This window comes from Hydra vulgaris, chromosome 12 (assembly GCF_038396675.1).
Source record: "Hydra vulgaris chromosome 12, alternate assembly HydraT2T_AEP".
NCBI lineage: Eukaryota > Metazoa > Cnidaria > Hydrozoa > Anthoathecata > Hydridae > Hydra > Hydra vulgaris.
This window is the reverse complement of record NC_088931.1, coordinates 24,092,678-24,113,095: the sequence shown is the minus strand read 5'-3', so window position 1 is coordinate 24,113,095 and position 20,418 is coordinate 24,092,678. Positions and strand designations below refer to the sequence as shown.

The 20,418-nt window shown below is 30.1% G+C and overlaps 1 protein-coding gene across 2 annotated transcripts in view; it reads right to left on the bottom strand.

The window, feature by feature from the left end:
- Positions 1–12,104: 12,104 nt before the first annotated feature.
- Positions 12,105–20,418, bottom strand: part of LOC100210627 (uncharacterized) — a 29,245-nt gene continuing 20,931 nt past the window's right edge. The window contains exons 5-6 of one of the 2 annotated variants that reach the window (XM_065812635.1): positions 12,940–13,068; positions 12,105–12,816 (exon numbers count right to left, since the gene is read on the bottom strand). In XM_065812635.1, the coding sequence (XP_065668707.1) occupies positions 12,162–12,816; positions 12,940–13,068 (784 nt within the window). In that variant the 3' untranslated portion in view covers positions 12,105–12,161. The remainder of the gene's footprint in view (positions 12,817–12,939; positions 13,069–20,418) is intronic. The other variant, XM_065812636.1, reaches the window with a different exon arrangement.

The following is a 20,418-nucleotide window of genomic DNA, read 5'->3' as shown; positions in this document are numbered from 1 at the left end:
CGTTCGTTATGATAATTATTATCATACATATTAACGGCAAACATTTCGCCAGCTGTCATATCTTTAAATATTTCTGGTTGTTTTATGTTATTTACTTCTCCTCTTTCCAATCGTTTGCTTTCTTTTTGTTGTTCTTCATTATATCGGAGCCATACAAATTGTTTATAAGCTTGTAGTTTTTCTAAGTCATACTTTGTACAGTTAAATCTATCAATTAGTTTAATGTATAAATTCCAACCAGTTCTTATGGAAAATTGTTTCCATAAGAACTGGTTGCCAAAATATAAAAATGTGAAACATGTTCTACATTTTTATATTTTGGTGGAGCTTTTATTATTATTTCGTCCTCTTCAGCTTGTTTACTTTCTTCGTATCTAACATTTTGAAATAAGGTTTTAATATTATTTTGGTCTTCTTTAGGTTCTTTGTTTGATGTTTCATTTTCTTTCGTTACTTCTTGCGGTTTTTTTGTTCCATGGTTATAACATGCTGAATTTGTTTCATTATCGATAACTATATTATTATCTTCCGTTAATATATTAAAGTCAGTTGGTATTAGCGAATTTTCTTTATTTATATTTAGGTGATTTAATTAGTTACCTATCTCCACTGGTTGTTCGTTAAGATCTTTATTGCTTTTGGGTACACTTCCACCTGCTTCCATCTGTCCTGAATATATAACTCTTAAGTTGTACCCTTTAAGCTTAATATATCTTGGTATTGGTTTATTTAAGTTGTCTAACCCGGCAACTATTATACCCAAATAGTAAGGGTTTTTATTTTTAGGTGTTTTACATATATGGGTTTGGTACGGATATGTGTTTCGTATCCTTATTCCTCGAGTGCTTTCCCAGCAGGAAACCCTCTTTTTTCAATTGGTAAACTAACAATAGATACCACAATTCTTTTACAGTAGATACACAATTCTTGTAATTCTTGACAGTCCATTATCAAGGAGCATTTGTTTCGTTTGCTCGGTTTTCATGACAATTTCGATCATGGTGCCGTTTCTTATTAGTTGTAAATCTTCTAAGAATCTATCAAGTTCAGCATCTTCTATCGAAGCTAACACATTTATATCCGATGTTGGCCTTTCTAATCTATTTAAAAGAGTATCTTTTAAAGTACTATACTCACTTGAGTATGATAGTATTTTTTTAAGAAACATTTATTTTGTCATTTATAAACATTTTACAACGATCTTGTTGTACAATTTTTATCAATAAAATTTAAATAAAATAAAAGTTAAAAACGACAGGAGCAAGTAGAAGACAGAAGTCTTGTCACCAAGCCCCTACAGTAAGCGTAAAATATTTTTTACAAAGTTCTCATTATATAAATTTACAAATACTCGTTATATTAAACAAGTTAAAACATAATTACAATAAGAATACAACAAATTGCAAAAATTAAATAAGTATAGTAAGAAATATTACAAGATTTTTTTTTTTTTCATTTAAAAATACAAAAATATGTTTGTGTCTGTTAATTCAATACTGTTTAACTATATTTTTAAAACAATTTATTGAAGTTATACTTTTCATATTTTCATTAAGCACCATGTTCCACAAACGAGGCCCTCAATATGAAATTGAGTAATCAGATGTTTTAAGAGTTCACTTAGGTAAATTAAAATTATGGATAGAGCACCTCGTTAAGTATTTATGATTAATTTTTAGAAATCGGTTATAAAAGAACTTTGGAAGCATGTCGTTTTGATATTTAAACATGAATAACAAGTTTTGGAACACGTTTAACTCATAGACATTAAGAGCTTTTATTTCCCGGAATACGGCTTGGAGTGGGCGTATTTATGCACATTACATATAATTCTACTGGCTTTTTTTTGCTTAATATATATATTTTTTAATGCTGAACGGCAAGTACTTGCCCAAGTAATATTACAATAGCTTATGTAGCTATGGATAAAGGAGTAATATAAACGTATTAAACATTTTTTACTTAGTAGGTGTTTTGTTTAATGCATAATGTCTATAGTTTTAGAAATTTTGTTTTCAACTAGCGTAATATGATTTTTCCAATTAAGATGTCATCAAGAAATTCATCAAATATAATTCCTAAGATTTTAAGTGATGAAACTCTGTTTACTGTATTGTTATTTATTATTAGCTGAGAAAGTTGCAGAGGCAAGTCATCGGATTTAGATTGATGATAAAATAAAATGTACTTAGTTTTACAGATATTCAAAGAGAGTTTGTTTGAATTGAACCAGTCATTTAGGTTTTGAAAATTGTTTTTATATTGGAATGTGCATAAAAAAGATTATTGTCATAAGCAAAAAGAACAAAATTAAGCATGTTTGAAGATAGATAAATATCATTTATGTTAACCAGAAATAGTAAGAGTCCAAGAATAGAGCCTTGAGGAACTCTGCAACTTATTGTTTCTAACTTTGTACACGTTGAATCATAAGATATTCCTTGTTTTATATTTTTAAGGTAACTTTGCAGCCATTTTAAGTTGCTATTTATTTCTCCATATGATTTTAGTTTGTACAAGAGAATTCTATGATCAACAGTGTCAAAGGCTTTTGACAAGTCAATAAACAAGCCGAGAGTATAACTTTTTTTAGCAAACCCATCCAGAATTTGTAATCCACACATTTTTTTTTTTCAACAACACATATGAGTCATTTTCTCATTCCGTCAACTCCGTTACTGAAATTTTGTCCTACAGCTATAAAAACGTAACTCTTGTACAAGTAACATAAAAAACAGCACCGTGGGTAGTAATACTTATCGTTAATATAAACTAGCATTTTATCGGATAGTTCCAACTAAAATTTAAAATTTTGTGTGCACAATTGTTTATCAAAAATGTCCACTCCGTAGATGTCCTGCATTTAGGACTATATTGTTATACTCAATAGTTTTTTTTCTTTTGTATTAAGGCTAATCGGGGACATAATTTGGTGCTTTAGACATGCTAATATATGGTATTTTAATACATATATTAATTTACACCTTATCCTGTTGACGCTCTTGTCAAAAACTTGCTGTCCCCACATTTTATGTTCACTCCGTTATTACATTCTAAAATAGTCACAGGTTTGTAGTTGTTACTTATTTACTAATTGAAATAATGAAAAAAAGTCCAGTTCTGTGGAATTTATTAACATTTAAAGTTATATCGTGCTGCAAGCATTATTTATATAAAAATGAGAGCTTAATTACCTTATTTTAAAAATGATATTTTTATTCGAAGTCTACTCCGTTACGCTTTTTTATTTCGTTAAATTACAAATTTTTATATGGCGTGTTTTAGTACTCTTTAAATCTTTGGACAATATAGCAATAAAAGATTTTAAAGATGTTTTCCAATGAGTAATAATGAGATATTATTGATTATGTATAATTTTGTCTACTCCGTTACTGTCAACTCCGTGATTTCCTCTTAATATAGGAGTTGACAACAACATAACGGAGCTGACATCACGAAGATAAAAAAAATCAAAAGCTTTAAACTAAGCTATTTTCTGCATTAAATAAACACGTCAACCATTAGGGACTCACTGCAGCGATAAAATATGATTACCTTGCAGCGTTAAATATGATTACCTTATGTACGCTGCGTTCTTTTACTTTCAAGTTATTGTAAGAGTAATTTGTAAGTATTTTAGTATTAGGATTTCATTTATTGTTTGGTTTTTATTTACATTGGACTCTAATACATTTGGCTTTTAAAATAAATGTAAATCTTGAAATATATTTTAATAATAATAAATAAATAATAAATAAACTTTTGGTGTATTAGCAATTACAGTTATTATACTATTTTTCCAAAAGAAATACAACTAGGCATATAACATGAAAACTTCAAAGAAATCTCGTGCTGAAATTCAGAAAGCGTTTCGGGACAGACAATTAGAAAAAAATGCAGACATATTTCGTGAAAAAGAACGCAAACGTTGGCATATGCGGCGTGAGCAGAAGAAGGTTGAAGTGATATCAGAATTATCAGAAAGAAAAAAACGAATTGTTCGTTGCTGTTGGCGCGTCCAGAAAGCAAAATTTAGAGCTGCAAAAAGTAAGATTGAAACATCGTTATCAGAGTCACCGGAACGCGAGTTGAGTAGGAATAACGAACGCAAACAAAGAGGTAGAGCAAAGGTTGCTTACCGAAAGCAAAGGCTTATAGAAAAATACAAACATTAACGGACGAGTTGGAAACGGCTAATTGTTCAGCCCAAAAATACAAGAAACGTTGGTTAAGGCTTAAAAGTTTCCTGTCTGGTTTACAAGCAAATTCACCTACAACCACTGATAGATCATCTACTTCTTCTGTAGAAAATGGTTTTCTTACAAATGAAACAAGCAGGATGTCAAATTTATTAGCAGGTAATAAAACCCCAAACTCTTCTTTTTCATCAAAAAGTACAACTCCAAACCGCGAATGCCATCGTGGTAATACATCGCTTGATGCTGAAACACAGGATTTGATCAGAGAGTTTCTTACACGTGATGACAATTCTAGAATAACAACTGGAAAGAAACAGACTGTAACAAAAAATAAAGATAAAAAACAAAAGCGACTACTACTCGATTCATTAATAAACCTTTATGAAAAATTTAGCGCGGAATATACGAGAAACAACATTTCATATACAACGTTTACTCGTTATCGTCCATTTTTTGTCCGCAAACCGTCAGCTAAAGATAGAGATACATGTCTGTGCAAAATAACACGAGAACATACAATTACATTGTGACTTATTAACCTGCGTGTTTTGAAAGAAAAAAATATTGAAGAAGTAGTGAAACAAGTTTGTTGTAGTACTGATAGAAGAGAATGCATGTTCAGAGAATGTAACATTTGTTTTAAGTCTCGTGTTCAATTTCAAGCAAAAGCATTGCTAAAAGATGAAAGTATTATAGTTTGGTTCCAGTGGGAAAAAGAAAAACAGGAAAACGAAAAGATGGGAGAAAAGAAAACAAATGTTATCAGGAAAAGTGTGAAGCGTGGAACACTTAAAGATCTTAAATTAAAATTCTGTGAATCAATTCGAAACAAGCTATACAAGCATGTTTTTATAATAAGACACCAGTTCAGAATGTACAAACAATTAAAAGATACAGTAAATGTGAACGAAGCTGTTATACATATAGATTTTTCTGAGAACTATGTGTGCAAGAATTTTGCTGCAATTCAATCTTCACATTTTGGAGCAAGTAACAAACAAGCTACATTGCATACAGGAGTAATTTATAAAATGGATGGGCATCAGTCATTTACAACTATATCCGACTCTTTGAGGCACGATCCTCCTTCTATATGGGCACATCTGGAACCCGTGCTAATTGAACTCAAGATAGATAACCCACAAATTACAGATCTTCATTTTTTTTCTGATGGACCAACCACACAATATAGGAATAAGCAAAACTTCTTCTTATTCTCTACATTGATATACGAATTAAAATTTAATTTAGCCAGTTGGAATTTTTTTGAAAGTAGGCATGACAAGGGAGCACCAGATGCGATAGGAGGATCTGTGAAACGGCAGGCAGATCAATTGCTTAATATGGGTTGTGACCTTCCAGATGCAGAAAGTTTATATAATTTTCTTAACAATGGACATTTATTAATAAAGTTTTACTATATTGAGGGATCCAAAATTACTTCTTTTGACTCGAAACGTTCCAAAACATTAAAGGCTATTACAGGCACTATGAAATTGCATCAGCTGCACACAGACAGAAAATTTAATGTTTTGTATTGAGATTTAAGTTGCTTCTGTAAAAGGGCTACAGTTTGCACATGCTAAAATTTAAAGCGATATATGTTTTTCAAAAACACTAGCACGGTAAAAAAATATTTGTGTATTTTATTATTTTGCTAATTTATTTGTTTCTATAATAATTAAATTTATTTTAAGTACTTCCGTGAATTTCTTTTTAATATTGCAGAATTTCAACAGTGATGAAAGTATTACTTCGGCCAATACAATGTATGTCAATGATTACCAATTTCAACATTTAAGCAACAATATCATTGATCTGGTTAATTTCGATGAAAATTTGAATATCTTGTTGATTGAAGCAAATGATGTTGTGAGCGACCACGACTTTCTTCACATTAATGATGATGGTAATGATCCAGTAACGGAGCGGACAGTATTTGTACAATTTAAATCCGAAAAAGATTTTTGTCGAGTTAGTTTCTTTTTTTAAAGACGCTTTACCTTTTTTAAAAAGACAATGTACTGAATTTATTTGTATACTAAGATTTTCCCTTTAATTTAAACTGTAACTTACACTGTTTTGCTTTTAGATAATAAATAATTAGCAAATGTCAGTAACGGAGCAGACATTGTCACATAAATTAAATTTTTTATGTCATTAAATTTGGCTAATATACTTAACATGTAGGCTGTAGTTATAGTACCCAGTATATTTCATTACAAAAATAGAATTTGTCACAAAAATAATAATAATTCACAGATGCAGTTACATTTATTTTACGGTAACGGATCGGAAAAAATTATTGGGCCTTATTACTTGATGATATCCAAAAACATTTAAAAAGCAGATTCCTGCAAAACTAAATCTATTTTACGTAATTTAAAATAAAGGCAAAGTTACAAGTTTAGAGGTAACAAAGCGATATTATAGTAACAATAAAATAACACAATATATTGCGCTCACGCAATTACAAAATATAGTAATAAATCGAGCTATACAGCCGCATATATATAAATATAGAAACATATTCATGTCCTCAATACATAATCGTGGTTTAAATAATAAAATCGTAGCGATTAACCCACGACCTTAAAAAATAAACACACAACCTTCGCCGTCTCTGGACGGCTAGGGTCATGCACACATTCCGTTTTAACTCTGGTTGAAGATCCACTTGTTTTTATCGCATATCTATATTATATACACACATACTATAACAGGCCGAGAAGCGACTTATACACACATATTACAACCATGTCTATAAACGAACAATACTGATTATGCTTGATGACATTGCATTTTATTAAAGAATAAGTATTTTTATATTTATATAAGTAATTATGCTTTTTTTTTTTGCTTGTGACGATATTTCGTTATATAAGAAAGAGAAAAATGTATTAGTAAAATATATTTTCATAATTAACTGAAATATTTAAATGAAAAATTATTTCTTACAAATTATAGAAATATATATATATCTGCCTTTTGTCGATGCAATCACAACGTTGATCCGCTTTATGAAATCCAACGTTGTTCCAATGCATATGGATAAACAATAATTCAATATATATAATCCAACTTTTTCCAACAAATTTTGCTAACTATTTTTAATCACGTCGTTATTAAGATTATTATTAACATAAATACGATAAAACTAACATTGAATCAACGTTGTATTTGCATTGGTTGGAGAAAACAGCCGACGTTCGCGATGCATTTACATAAGTTGGCCCAACGTAAGTGTGCTGGGTGTATCCATTAATGGGTGGATCTCAAGCGACTGTTTTTTTTCATAGTGGCTTCTATCCATCCGTAAAGGAATATGTTATTTTTCCTTTAACTGTTTTTTATAGACAGCCACACAACGCCTATGAATGCCAGTGTCAGCGAGTTCTGTCGAAGCTATGGAATAATTTTGCATTGTTTTCCAGCTCATACTAGCCATTTAATGCAGCCCTTGGATATAACAGTTCATGGGCCGCTTAAAACATATTGGAAAGAAGTTTTGAAAGATTTTAACAATCAGTTTTCTAACATGCAATGACCAAGGTAAACTTTTTTTCTGTGTCTGATGTGCTTGAAAAAAAGCAAAAGGTAAACCGGAAAATACAGTGTCAGGATTTAGGAAATGTAGACTTATTCCATTAAATACAGAAGCATTTGACTATTCAGCTTATTTTTTCGTTTAGGACAACGCAGCTGTTTTCATCCCCTCTGTCGCCTTCCTCTGTACCCACAACTAAAATGTTTCATTCATTGAGGTGCTCAAAATAAATGGAGCCACTGTTACCAGAAAATGTCCTGATAACATATTAAAGGCGATTAAAAGATGGTTATGATGTTGAGAATGATGCGAATGCTGCAAGTCGGTAATGGATTATGTATAGGTGGTTGCACACTAACTCAAATAAAAATAAGATATTCACACCTAAACCATTGCCCGATGGTGATCTAGATGTTTTAACACCACGTGCAACTACAATAAAAACCACAACTACTACAAAAATACGAACCTTCAATAATTACACTCCAGGTATGTATAATGATATCAAAAAGAACACCGTTTGTGTCAAACAGGTACAGTCTGCGTCTATTATTCTAACAACTACAACATCTGATAATCTAGTTCCTAGAGAATTAATGTGTACTGAGTATAATAACTTTGTATATTTTGAATTGAATTTGACCACTCTATCTCCACCATCAGTTTAAACAACATTTCTAACGAACCATCCGCTTCATCAAATACATTTGACTAGAATTGGCAGTATTCTCCATATAAAAACTACCTAAAAACTTCAAGAAATGTTGCAATAAGCAGAAAAGATCCAAAGAAGCCTGATATGACACCTCTTGCTGTCAGTAGAATTGGTTTTTTTAAAACTCAACAAGATGATCAAAAAAGGGAAAAGAAACAAAATGAAGAGAAGGAGTAAAGAAAAAAAGTGAAAAAAAAAAAAATCAAAATCGAAAAAATGTGTGTCAACGGCTTCTCTCAAAAGAACCCAATTCTCAGAAAGCTTTGAATCCAGACACTGACAGTTATTGAATTTAAAATAAACCAGTTGATTGTTTTTATTTTTATTATATTGTTTTATAAAAGTTTCAAAATATTGTTTAGTTTTCTTTTATGCATTAACGTAAGGTATATTTTAAGTGCATTTTTAGAATAACAATAGGCAAATCGTGTTTATTCTTTCAAGTCTTTTATAATTCTAATTGGTTTTTTACCAGCCTTAAAAGTTAAAAAAGCTTATAAAAAGACTGGATTACTTGGACCCTTAATTAGCCCCAGGTCCCATGTTTATTTTAAATTCCAAAAACTGCTCCAATTCTAAGGTAAATATTTAATCTATATAGGAATTACCTTATCTTATTGAATAAATCTACTAAATTTTTTATATAAATAAAATGCACGAAATTAAATTTTACTTCATCAACTTTGCAAATCGTTAAAAAAAATATCGTATTGAAAACATATAAACGAAGTAAAGTATTTATTTGTTTTCCAAATTATTTACTATGTTGTAGATAAAATTATTGGCTGCTCAAATTGATATCAGTATTCTCCTAGAAGCCGTTTGTTTAGATTCTATCATGTTTACGGCAAACGCTCACCAAATTGCCCGAAATTCGCCAACTTTCTTTTCTTATTATTTAAACTAAACACAGAGCGTCATCAGACGAAACATGTAAATGAAAATAAAAACATTAAAAGCTATTATAATTATTGCTATTGTTTTCTTGGACAATTTAAATATAAAATGACTTCTAACTGAAATGCTTAATTGTGTTGCCAATGAGAACAAAAACCTAATTGTAATTGTCATTCCAGCATCGACTAAAATAGAACCAAACAAAAAGCAAGTAGACAAAAGATAAGAACATCAAAGTTCTTTTAACCAACAAATATCTTTGATGATGATCAACGAAGAACTTTGATGAAAGAACGAAAACCATCAACGATCTTTAAACCAACGTTAAAATTAACTTGGACTAAGTTAATTTTAACCTTAAGACAGACCCAATTAAAGCTAAAAATAATTTAAGCAGCACGTCGTAAATTTGAAGCACTTATGTTAAGCTAGATTTGACCAAAAGCACATAGAAGAAAAGATTCGACAATTAAAACGCGTTCGAAAAGAAAATCAACCTCTTAATTTGAAAGAATTTAGCAAAGGCAGGTCACTATTACGTTATTTGTAATAATGCTGTTAAATGCGGTTAAAATAGATAGCAATCCAGAATAAGTAATTCAGCACCATATTTTTTTTTTGTTTTTTTGTTATTCACCTCCTCAAGGCCGAGAAGGCCACTACAGATGAGGAGGTTACTGTGCGGAGAAACAAGTTGGGCGCGGTACTACCAGGGACGTGGTGGGGATCGAACTTGAAACCTCTCGCTAATGAAGCGAGCGCTTTACCACTATACCACTACCGCATATAATGACAATTTGAATTTACACAACGTTTCTTTAGGGCATGCATCACTTTAACTATCTGTTGAAAGTGATGCATGCAGTTCAAAAAACTACATGCTATTCAGGACCGTGTGTCCAGCAGAGGTAAAACGAGCTGTAGCCATCTGTAAAATCTCGCAAGTAACTCAAAATCTTTTCAAAAACAAGTATAGTGATTTATCAGTTGATAAAACCGTTGGTGTGGAAACAAAAATTATTGTTTGACGCAACTTGGTTTGGGATTGAATCTTGCGCCGATGATTAAGAAATCTGTGTGAGTGCTGTTACTGATCAAGAAAAATTGGTGATGAGGAGAGCATCCGCTTACGTGGACAACATTTTTTTCAATGAGGAAGCAGTGAGTCTTGATTATGGCAGAAGATATTTCAAAAAATATAATTTGGAGATTAAGGAAGGTGAATAGATTGGATGTATAGGGGTTCGTATATTGGGATTACGTGCGTAATAAGTTTTCAGTTAGTAGGTCACTTGCCAGTTTGTGGTTAGTTACGTGCAGTTTGCAACCTTTTGAAAAGAAGAGTCGTTAATTTGACAAAGGGTTGGGACAATGAAGTTTCCAATCAAAAATTAAAGTATGTACTTCAATAAGTATACAATGAGGTGAGAAATTGCAATCTAGCTTATGGCGATTGTGCTGTACATGGTAATGAGGGTGATGTATGGGTTGACGCTAGTTCTTTGGCAATTGGTGCTCTTATTTAAACTAGTATAACTACTGTAAAGGACGTAACATGACTACGAAAAGAAATGTCTGATGTTCACATAAACATGGCGGAGCTGGATGCTGTAATGTGAGAAATGAATATGGCTTTGACGTGGAAACTAAAGAAAGTGATTATTTTCACAGGCTCCATGACAGTGTTCCACTATACTAATACTACGCCTGTAGTATACTACGCCTGATATTTTGTGAGCAAGGAACGCGATCTAAAATTTTGACAGATAAAGAGGCAACTTTTAAAACTGAGGAGTTGAGAGGTTATTTTAATGGTTGGCAAGTGCGCATTAGGTTTCAAGCTGCTTATTATCCCGAAGGAAATGGAATTGTGGAAAGAAAACATCGTACAATTAAGAGACTTGCAGAAAGATCAAAAATTTCAATTCAGGAAGCAGTATATTGGTAGAATGTCTCAGCCGACAAAAACAATGCAAGTCCGATGGAGAAAATATACAGGTATCGAATTGACGTTAAAGGGTTGAGAAATGATAATTTTCCGGCAAAAGCTGACATAAAATAACGTTTAAAAATGGTGATAACGTATGGTTGAAACCACTAAATACAAAGTGTCATACTAAGTTGCAGCCAGCAAAACTAACTGGAAACATCTAGAAGCAAGTTGTAGAAGGTAATGGCGTTCCGTATCATGTAAAACATAACCGATCTCGAAATGACACTCGAACATTATGCAATATTCCTGAAGTCGAAATAGAAATAAACACGAACAATGGACGTAATAACGCGGAAAACCATGTGGAGCAAAGTAAAAGTGTAGTAGAGACAAGTCAAGACGATGCACTACAAACAAATGGTGAAGCCGAAAATGGATTCCAAGTAACAAAAGTGCCTTTTCGACAAAGTACTCGAGAACGGCGCATGCCCAAAAATACGAAAATTATTATTTGTATAATCCTTAAGGACCAAGGAGGAGTGTAAATTTGGTGTAGATAGTTCAACATTCTATGGCAATTACGTAGTTTCGTTTTTATTGATAGTTCTTAATTATTTTAATTGTAACTATGTATTAAGCGGTTTTTGTAATGTCGATTTTTGTGGGAAGTTATTTTATATAAATTGATGTAAAACTTTTGTAAAGGTGATTAACATTCAGGTTGAAGAATAAATTTGCAGAAAGGAGACGTCAGTATGGCAAGAATTGCCATACTGACGATATAATTAAAGATAAGAACAATAAATCATCAAGTTTAATGTTCATAACACCTTTTAAAATTTATTTAATCACATTTTTTAATAGTAATTTTTATTGGCGTATATTTTCAAGAGGCCTGTCATTAGGTATAATTGGAATACCAATGCCATGTCCAGGTATTATTTTATGGAGCGCATTTAATCCAATATGATTGCCAACCCATCCATTACCAACCCATCCAGAACCTCCTAAACTATTTGGACCGTGCCAAATTGAGAAATCTAAAGAGTTTGCTGGGTTACTTGGTGAGTGAACAAGATTTTCATGTGATAACAAATTATTATGTGCAAAGTTGTTTAAAACGAATTCATTAGGGTAATTCTTTTCCTCGGTTAAAATAGAATTTTGTTTAGGTAATAGTCCATTTATGGAACCACTTATTATTCGATTAGGTTGGTAAGCAAGTAGATTTCTCATGTCATCAGAATAAGCATTCATTTGTTGTAAGCTGTGAGGATTGTTAAACAATTCAATGTTGTTTATTTCATTTGTTGCTCTCATTGTTGGGTAATTCAAGTTATCAATCGGACCAAAATTTTGCAAACGCCCATTATATAACGGTGTTTGGATTTCATTTTGAAAGCCGTGTAAGTTGTTACTTAAAAAAGGTGCATATCCATTAGCTACTAAGAATTTTCTTGAAGCACGAACGTGCTTTAAACTCTTTTTTTTTTTGCTTTGCTTTTCTGGCCTTTCCACGTTTGATCTATAAATAAAAAAGTATAAAAACTAGTAAGTTATATAAACAAAAGATAAATCACCAGTTTTTATTTTTTTATTTCTTTTAATTTAAAATATTAATTTGTTAAAAATATTTTTAACAACTTACTTATACCAATATGGAACACCCCAACCACCTCCGGTATGACCTGGTTGAAATCCACCCCAACCAGCACTTGGTGGTCCATAATAATGACTGGGTACCAATTGTCTTACATGATGCAGAGGATTGCTTTTTCTAAAATTATTATCAAAAATAATAAATGTTACACAACACTCTTAAAAAGAAATAACGAGTCTACTCAATTCTTTTTTAATAAATTATAAAACTAGAAAATCTATTGCATATGGCAATATTATTAAATAAGAGAATGCATTGCTTATGACGTTATTATTAATACTAGCTGACCGGACCATTAAAAAAGAGTCTTTGTAAGTCTGCACCACATACCGCCGGCAAACTCAACTTATGCTTTAGACATTTACACCTACAGTCGTTTGTACGTAACGCTATACAAATTGTAAGAACTAAGAATAAAAGTAATTTTGGCAAAAAGAAATTACCAAGAGACGGGAGAGTCATGGCAAATCTAAAATCAAAGTTTTAAGTTTTCTTCTTGGATGAGACAATATGTTTCGTGTTTTTTTCAATCTTGTCAATTTTTTTAAATACAATAACATAAATACAAAAATTTAAAACAAAATAGTTTAAGAAAAAAAAGACTTGTAATTATTAGAAATGTTTTCTTATATTACAGACAATCCTGTATAAAACGTTATAATAAGTGAATTTTATACCTTGGCTTCTAGCATATGTGTTTTTATATAACCGCAACTTTTCTATGCAATAGAGCTGCGCTTATTTTAGAGAACCGCTTGAAAAGTGTTGATTAATTGCACTTGGTATAAGAGTTTAAAAAATGTTTTGTTTTTAAATTAAATGCATCAATTCGATAGATTAGTGGTTTAAAGTGCTGTCATTGGTGTCGTTTTGGTAGGGTTCAAATCCGCCTCTTAACACAATATATTTTCAACTTTTTCAATCTGGCCCAATAAATTTATAGCAAAAAATAAATATCGCAAAAAAGAAGTAATTGTTAAAATGAAATATAAAAGTTTTTTATGTTTTTTTTTTGCCTCCACAGTAGCACCTTTTGATGTAGCAGGGCATATTAGGTTTTTTCTTTATTAAGTTTCAGACCATATTTTTTTCCAGATCATCCGCAGCTTATTAAGACTAATTACCTGAGCACATTAATAACATAACTTTATCCATGACATATTCGCAACAAATTTCTCCCAGTGTTTTAATGTTTTTAGAAATTTTATGCTTTTTTAAAAGCTCTATTCCTTTTGATTGTTATAGTGTATAATCTTTACATATATTATGTATATAATATTTGTAAAACTTCAAAAGTGTTAGATTTTTTATTTTCGAAAATTAAAAAAGATTAAAAAAAAAGTTCCAGTGGCAAGATCAAACTATGGCGATTTGCTTCAGAAACTCTGCGAGCTAAACACTTTATAAAACGGAAATAAATGCTATCGATCAATATTAAGGAGATGTTGTCGCAATGCAATTTTCAAGTGATAGTAAAACTGTAAAACTTAATATTTTAAAATGTTTTAACTTAATTTGAAGATATTTGCTTTTTAGATATTTGAATAAACTATCATAAACATTTTCTAATTATAATAATTGCTGCGATTCTTTCTCGCCATTACCTCGGTTGCAATGGCTGCCAAGGCCCACTGGGCCAGAATTCACTTTTACTGGACAAAAATATTAGGGCTATATTGTCTAAAGTTAGGATGAGTAATAATATCATGTCTGCCCTTTTTATGAAGGTGTTATTTTTTTAATTCGTTGCTTTGGATACCAAATTTCGGATTGCAAAAAATTGGTTTTGGTATTTGCAGATATTTTTACGAGCGCTATGTTTACCAAATTTGACATAAGTCATTGCACTAATGCACTAAGTCATTTTTTGTTGGTTTTGAGTTAAGTCGACATAAACACTCTTTATTATATGCTTTATCACTTCCAAAACGCACCAGACCTTATATTCTATATAATACCAAGTTATTGATCATTCTCAAATATACAATGGGAATATACACCATTGCATGAAAAAAATTTTTTTCATTAAACTGCCATTATGTCAAAACAATGAAAAATGACTTAGTGCGTTCTGGCAGTATACCATCGATATGTTTTATTTGTGTTATGTACATTATTTAATACGTGTTTTATTACGAGATCCTCGCTCGCGAAAAGCAAAACTTATTTAAGTTGTAATTAAATTAAATTTACACGTGCTATTACACTTTGTAAGATAAACTTGTTTTCCTGTAAAAAAAAAATTATATTTTAGCTAATTAATTAGTTTTTCTAATTAGCAGATTTTACGAGTGTCTACAGAATTTGATGGTTTTATTGTTCGCATGCATTCACAATCAGCAAAAATCTTTGACAATGTATGCTACAAGTAGTACAAGCTTAGCAAAAGCTTATCTTGAATTAATAAATAAAAAGCGACTAATAGACAGGTTCTTGCTAATATATATATATATATATATATATATATATATATATATATATATATATATATATATATATATATATATATATATATATATATATATATATATATATATATATATATATATGTATATATATATATGTATTTACTTAAGAATTGTGTTAATATGGATACATAAATTGATACAGATATTGAAAGAAGTAGTTTAAAACTGAGTATATGATATACTATATATATTTATACTAATTATATACTTGGTTCTTGATATAGTATATCAAGTTTAATACTTGATATACTATATCAAGAACCAAGTTCTGACTATTTTGAAAGACTTAGACATCACAGAATCTCATGATAAATCATATTTTTCGAAGGGAAAACCTATTATTGATACAGAGGGTTTATCCTGATAATTCAATAGAATTCAATATCTTTAATTGACAACTTTTAGATCGTGCTATTCAAAATAATTGGACCAGTACATTAGTTAATGAACTTCTTGAAATATTACAAAATCAAGGTTTGGAACTTCGTGAAGATGCAAGAAAAATTTTAAAAACCACCTATAGGTATAACTAAGTTATACCTATAGGTGTTTTTAAAATTTTCCCTGCATCTTTGATATAAACAGTTACTAACTGTTCCTGAAAAGTGTGGTTGTAATTACTCTTATTTTGAAATACAGGCAAGTATTAAGAACATTTTTTTTTGAATTTTATTATTGATGGTTTACCTTTATTTAAATTCTCTAGTCAAAAGCTTCTAAAATGTCAAAGTCTGCTTTAAATAATCCTTTAGAAAATAGATGTAATTAATTTCTCTATTTTATTTATCGTTCTTTAAAAATTCCAAAAAAACAAATTGTAATTAAAATCAATATTTATATTTATTATTTGATAAAATTTATTTTTTAGTTACTTATCCAACTTCAAATAAGAATGAGAAGAATGTATTTAAAGATGGAAGTGAGTTAATATTTTTGTCTATATGAATGAACTTTTGATAATTTATGGTTTTTAGTTTTAATGTTTAGTAAAAAAATGTATAACACAGCAAACATTTAAAAAGGAATTTCAGTGGACCTATATAGGCATTTTAGGTGGTTGCATTTTTGGTCATCATATACCTAATGGACCATTAGTGGCAGCAGATAAAAGTGGATAACATGAATAACCACTATATCACTTGTTGGAATGTTATCAGCTGGCCACTTGAGTAATTTACTAAGTAAACAATGAGTTAAATTCCATTTAACTGCTCAAAATGCCTATATAGGTCCACTGCAAATCCACGACAACAATGTTTGCCGAGAAAGTTTCAATATGTAGTCATTTATTTATTGACATGTATATTCACGGTTCCAATCCTCCTTAAAAACCTTAAATATTCTTGGAAAAATATCCTCCTTCAATAACCTTAAAAAAAGTCCTTAAATAACCTTAAAAAATGTTAAAATTTGACTGCTCTCCTTAATTTTCTTTTCTATAAATTTTATTTTACTTATTAATTAATAATTTATTTATAAACATATATATGTATTGGTCAAATACATGTTTGTATTTAGTAATATTATGCTACATTTTTGTTTTGTATTTAAAAAACTCACATTATATTTATATGTATTTAAATATGCATTTAGAAATCTATAATTGAGGTGTTAGAAGTTTTTGTATTTAATTTTGTTTTAAATTAAAGAAATTTTATTTAATTAAATGTATTTAACCCTAAACTTGATTTTCATTTTTGCCTTCGCTTTTGAAAAAATAGATCATTGTTTTTAGCTATGGTTTATTTTATGTAATGGTTAATGTAATATAGTTTATTTTATAATAAATAAAAAATTCTATTATGTAACTCTATTTTTTGAGTTAATTTTTATACAATATTTCAAGGGAGTTGTCAAGTATAGTATATATAAGTATAGTATAGTTTTATATATATATTTTTATAAGTAACAGCTTCTTTAATTCATTCAGCTCCTTCAAAATTTAAAAGTCTGTGATTCAAAATTTTGCTTTTCCAAAAAAAAAAGTTAAATGAAATATATGAAGTCAATGATAAATCTTTAAGTTTTACAAAGATTAATGTAAGTAATATTTTCTTTGTAATAATTATCTTGGAAGTTATTTTAACTATATAGGTTTCTTTTTCTTTATAAGTTATTTTTTTAATACTCCAAAGAAGAGCATTTAAGATTTCCTTTTCGAAGGATGAAGTTAATAAGATTTTAAATTAGTTGTTTATATATATATATATAAATATATATGTATATATATATATATATATATATATATATATATATATATATATATATATATATATATATATATATATATATATATATATATATATATATAATAGCATGTTTTTATTTTTTAATTAACTAATATATAGGCTCATTTAATTACTTACTTAATTAAAGAATTATGAAATATAAAAAACGTTTAAAGTTAAAAATAGTTTTGATCTTTACTAGTGTGATTCTATTGCTGAGTTTCTTGAATGTGATCAATCCCTTTTCAATACAAATGTTGCAAAAAAATTGGTATATTTTTTATTATGCTTGAATGTTTTTTTTTCTTTATAAGGGTAAATTACTATCATAAGTTACATAACAAATTTTGATCTGTAATTATATACATGTTGCACATTTTACACATACACAATATTATCGAATTGGTCAAAACACTAATGAATTCCTATCCCCAATGAATGAAATCCCTAATAAATTCCTATCCCCAACACCTATAAAATCCTATCCCAAATATAACTTGCACTAAATTGCCCCATATCACTTATACTAGTGTTATCTTTTGAAATTCGAAATAGAAGTTATTAAATGTTGGTGGCTCATCATGCAGTGCAGTTGAGAAGAGTATGCTATCAAAGTAAGTCTTTTTCAAAGTAAGTCAAATTTTTCTATAAAATAAATATTTTTAATACCATCATTTATATATGTGTGTGTGTATGCGTGTGATATGTGTTTGAGTGTGTGTATTAAATATATATATATATATATATATATATATATATATATATATATATATATATATATATATATATATATATATATATATATATGTATATATATATATATATATATATATATATATATATATATGTATATATATATATATATATATATATATATATATATATATATATATATATATATATATATATACAGTATTGGACAAAACGTTTGCAACCAACGTCGAACAATGCTAAAAAGTGTTCCTAATTTTACATGTCTTAAAAACGAAACAAACTATACTATCACAGCAAACAGTTCAGGAGTCTGGAGTCATAGCATGCCATGACATGAGCAATCAGCTGACAGGTGACAGCACACAGGCAGAATTTTGTTGACAAGTGCCATTTTGCAGCGGACAAAACAAGTGCAACTTTTTTGGTTTGTTTCATTTTCTTAAGTCTGGTCCGTGTCAACGTCACGGAAGTTTTTTAATAATTAAAGCAAGTATCCAGAAGTTTCCAGAAGCATGCAAAAGCTTCCAAAAGTTTCCAGAAGAAACATCCGGAAGCATCCAGTAGCATCCAGATATATCCAGAAACATTCAGAAGCATCCAGAAGCTTCCAGAAGCATCGAAAAGAAGCATCTAGAATCTTTCAGAACAGGTTCACACAGGTTCATTTTACTATAAAAGAGACATGTAAATCGACATGTAATTCAGTCAGTATATGAAAGTCAATCAGTCAGTATTATCAAGACAGTTTATCGAAGTGAGTTTTATCAAAGTGTTTTATCGAAGAACATCAATACAAGAAGTGAAATACAACAAGTGTTTCATTACATCAATACAGTCCACATCCAACCAAGACATTGTGTTCCACATTATTGTATCATCACAAGGTAAATGTAACACGGTAAGCCTTGAGAAGCGTGATAATTTATTTTTATTATTTTTATGACTTCAAGTGCAAAAATGGCTCCCGACAGTCTTGGATTGGAACTAAGAAAGAACATTATTGGCGATTATGTAAGTGGAATGTCACAAAAAAGTATTTGTGATAAATATCGCGTGAAAAAATGGACCGTATCAAGACTATGTTCCAAATATCGTTCTACGGGGAAGTTGGCAGCAGATAACAAAGGTGGAAGACCGCATTCCACCACTTCTAGAGAGGATTCTATGATTGTCAAGAAGGATCCTTGGATATCATCAGTCGAGATACAAAAGCAGTTAGAGCTGCCTGTATCAGACCAAACAATCAGACGATGTGCTGTTGAAGTTGGATTGTTTTCTTGATGCCCTGCAAAGAAACCGCTGATTTCACTAAAAAACCAGAAGAAAAGACTCCTGTTTGCTACATCTCATTTCAAAGTTCAACATCATTGGGAGCGATGGCATTTGTTGGATGACACCTTGATTTACGTTACTGCCATAAGACCGTGAAGCATGGTGGAGGCAATGTAATGGTCTGGGGGTGTTTTTCTGCTAACGGTCTAGGTCCAATACATCGAAACGATGGAATAATGGACCGTTTCATGTATAAAAATACCCTGAAAGATGTTGTTACCTCATGCTGAATGGAATATGGCAATAAAATGGGTTTTTCAGCAAAACAACGATCCAAAACACACTGCAAAAGTAGTCAAGCAGTGGTTTCAAGACAACTACCTATCAGTGATGGATCGGCTGCCTCAATCTCCAGATCTCAACCCTATTGAGAACCTGTGGGAGATCGTCAACCGCAGAATTAATTTTGAAGGTGTTCGTAATAAGGATCAACTGTTTGAACAAATCCAAAAGGCCTGGGCAGCGATCCCACAAAGTTTCATTGATCACCTGATCGAATCTATGCTTCGAAGATGCAAGGCTGTGATCAACAACAAAGGATTCGCCACAAAATATTGATAGCGAAATACAGCTTGGTCAACATTTTGTCAAGTTGCACTTGTTTTGTCCAGAAGGAAATCAACTTTTTTAAATACTTTTGATTAATTTATTAATAATTAATATAATTAATAATTTATTAATTATTAATAATTAATATTCGTGTATAAATAATGAACTTTGTGATG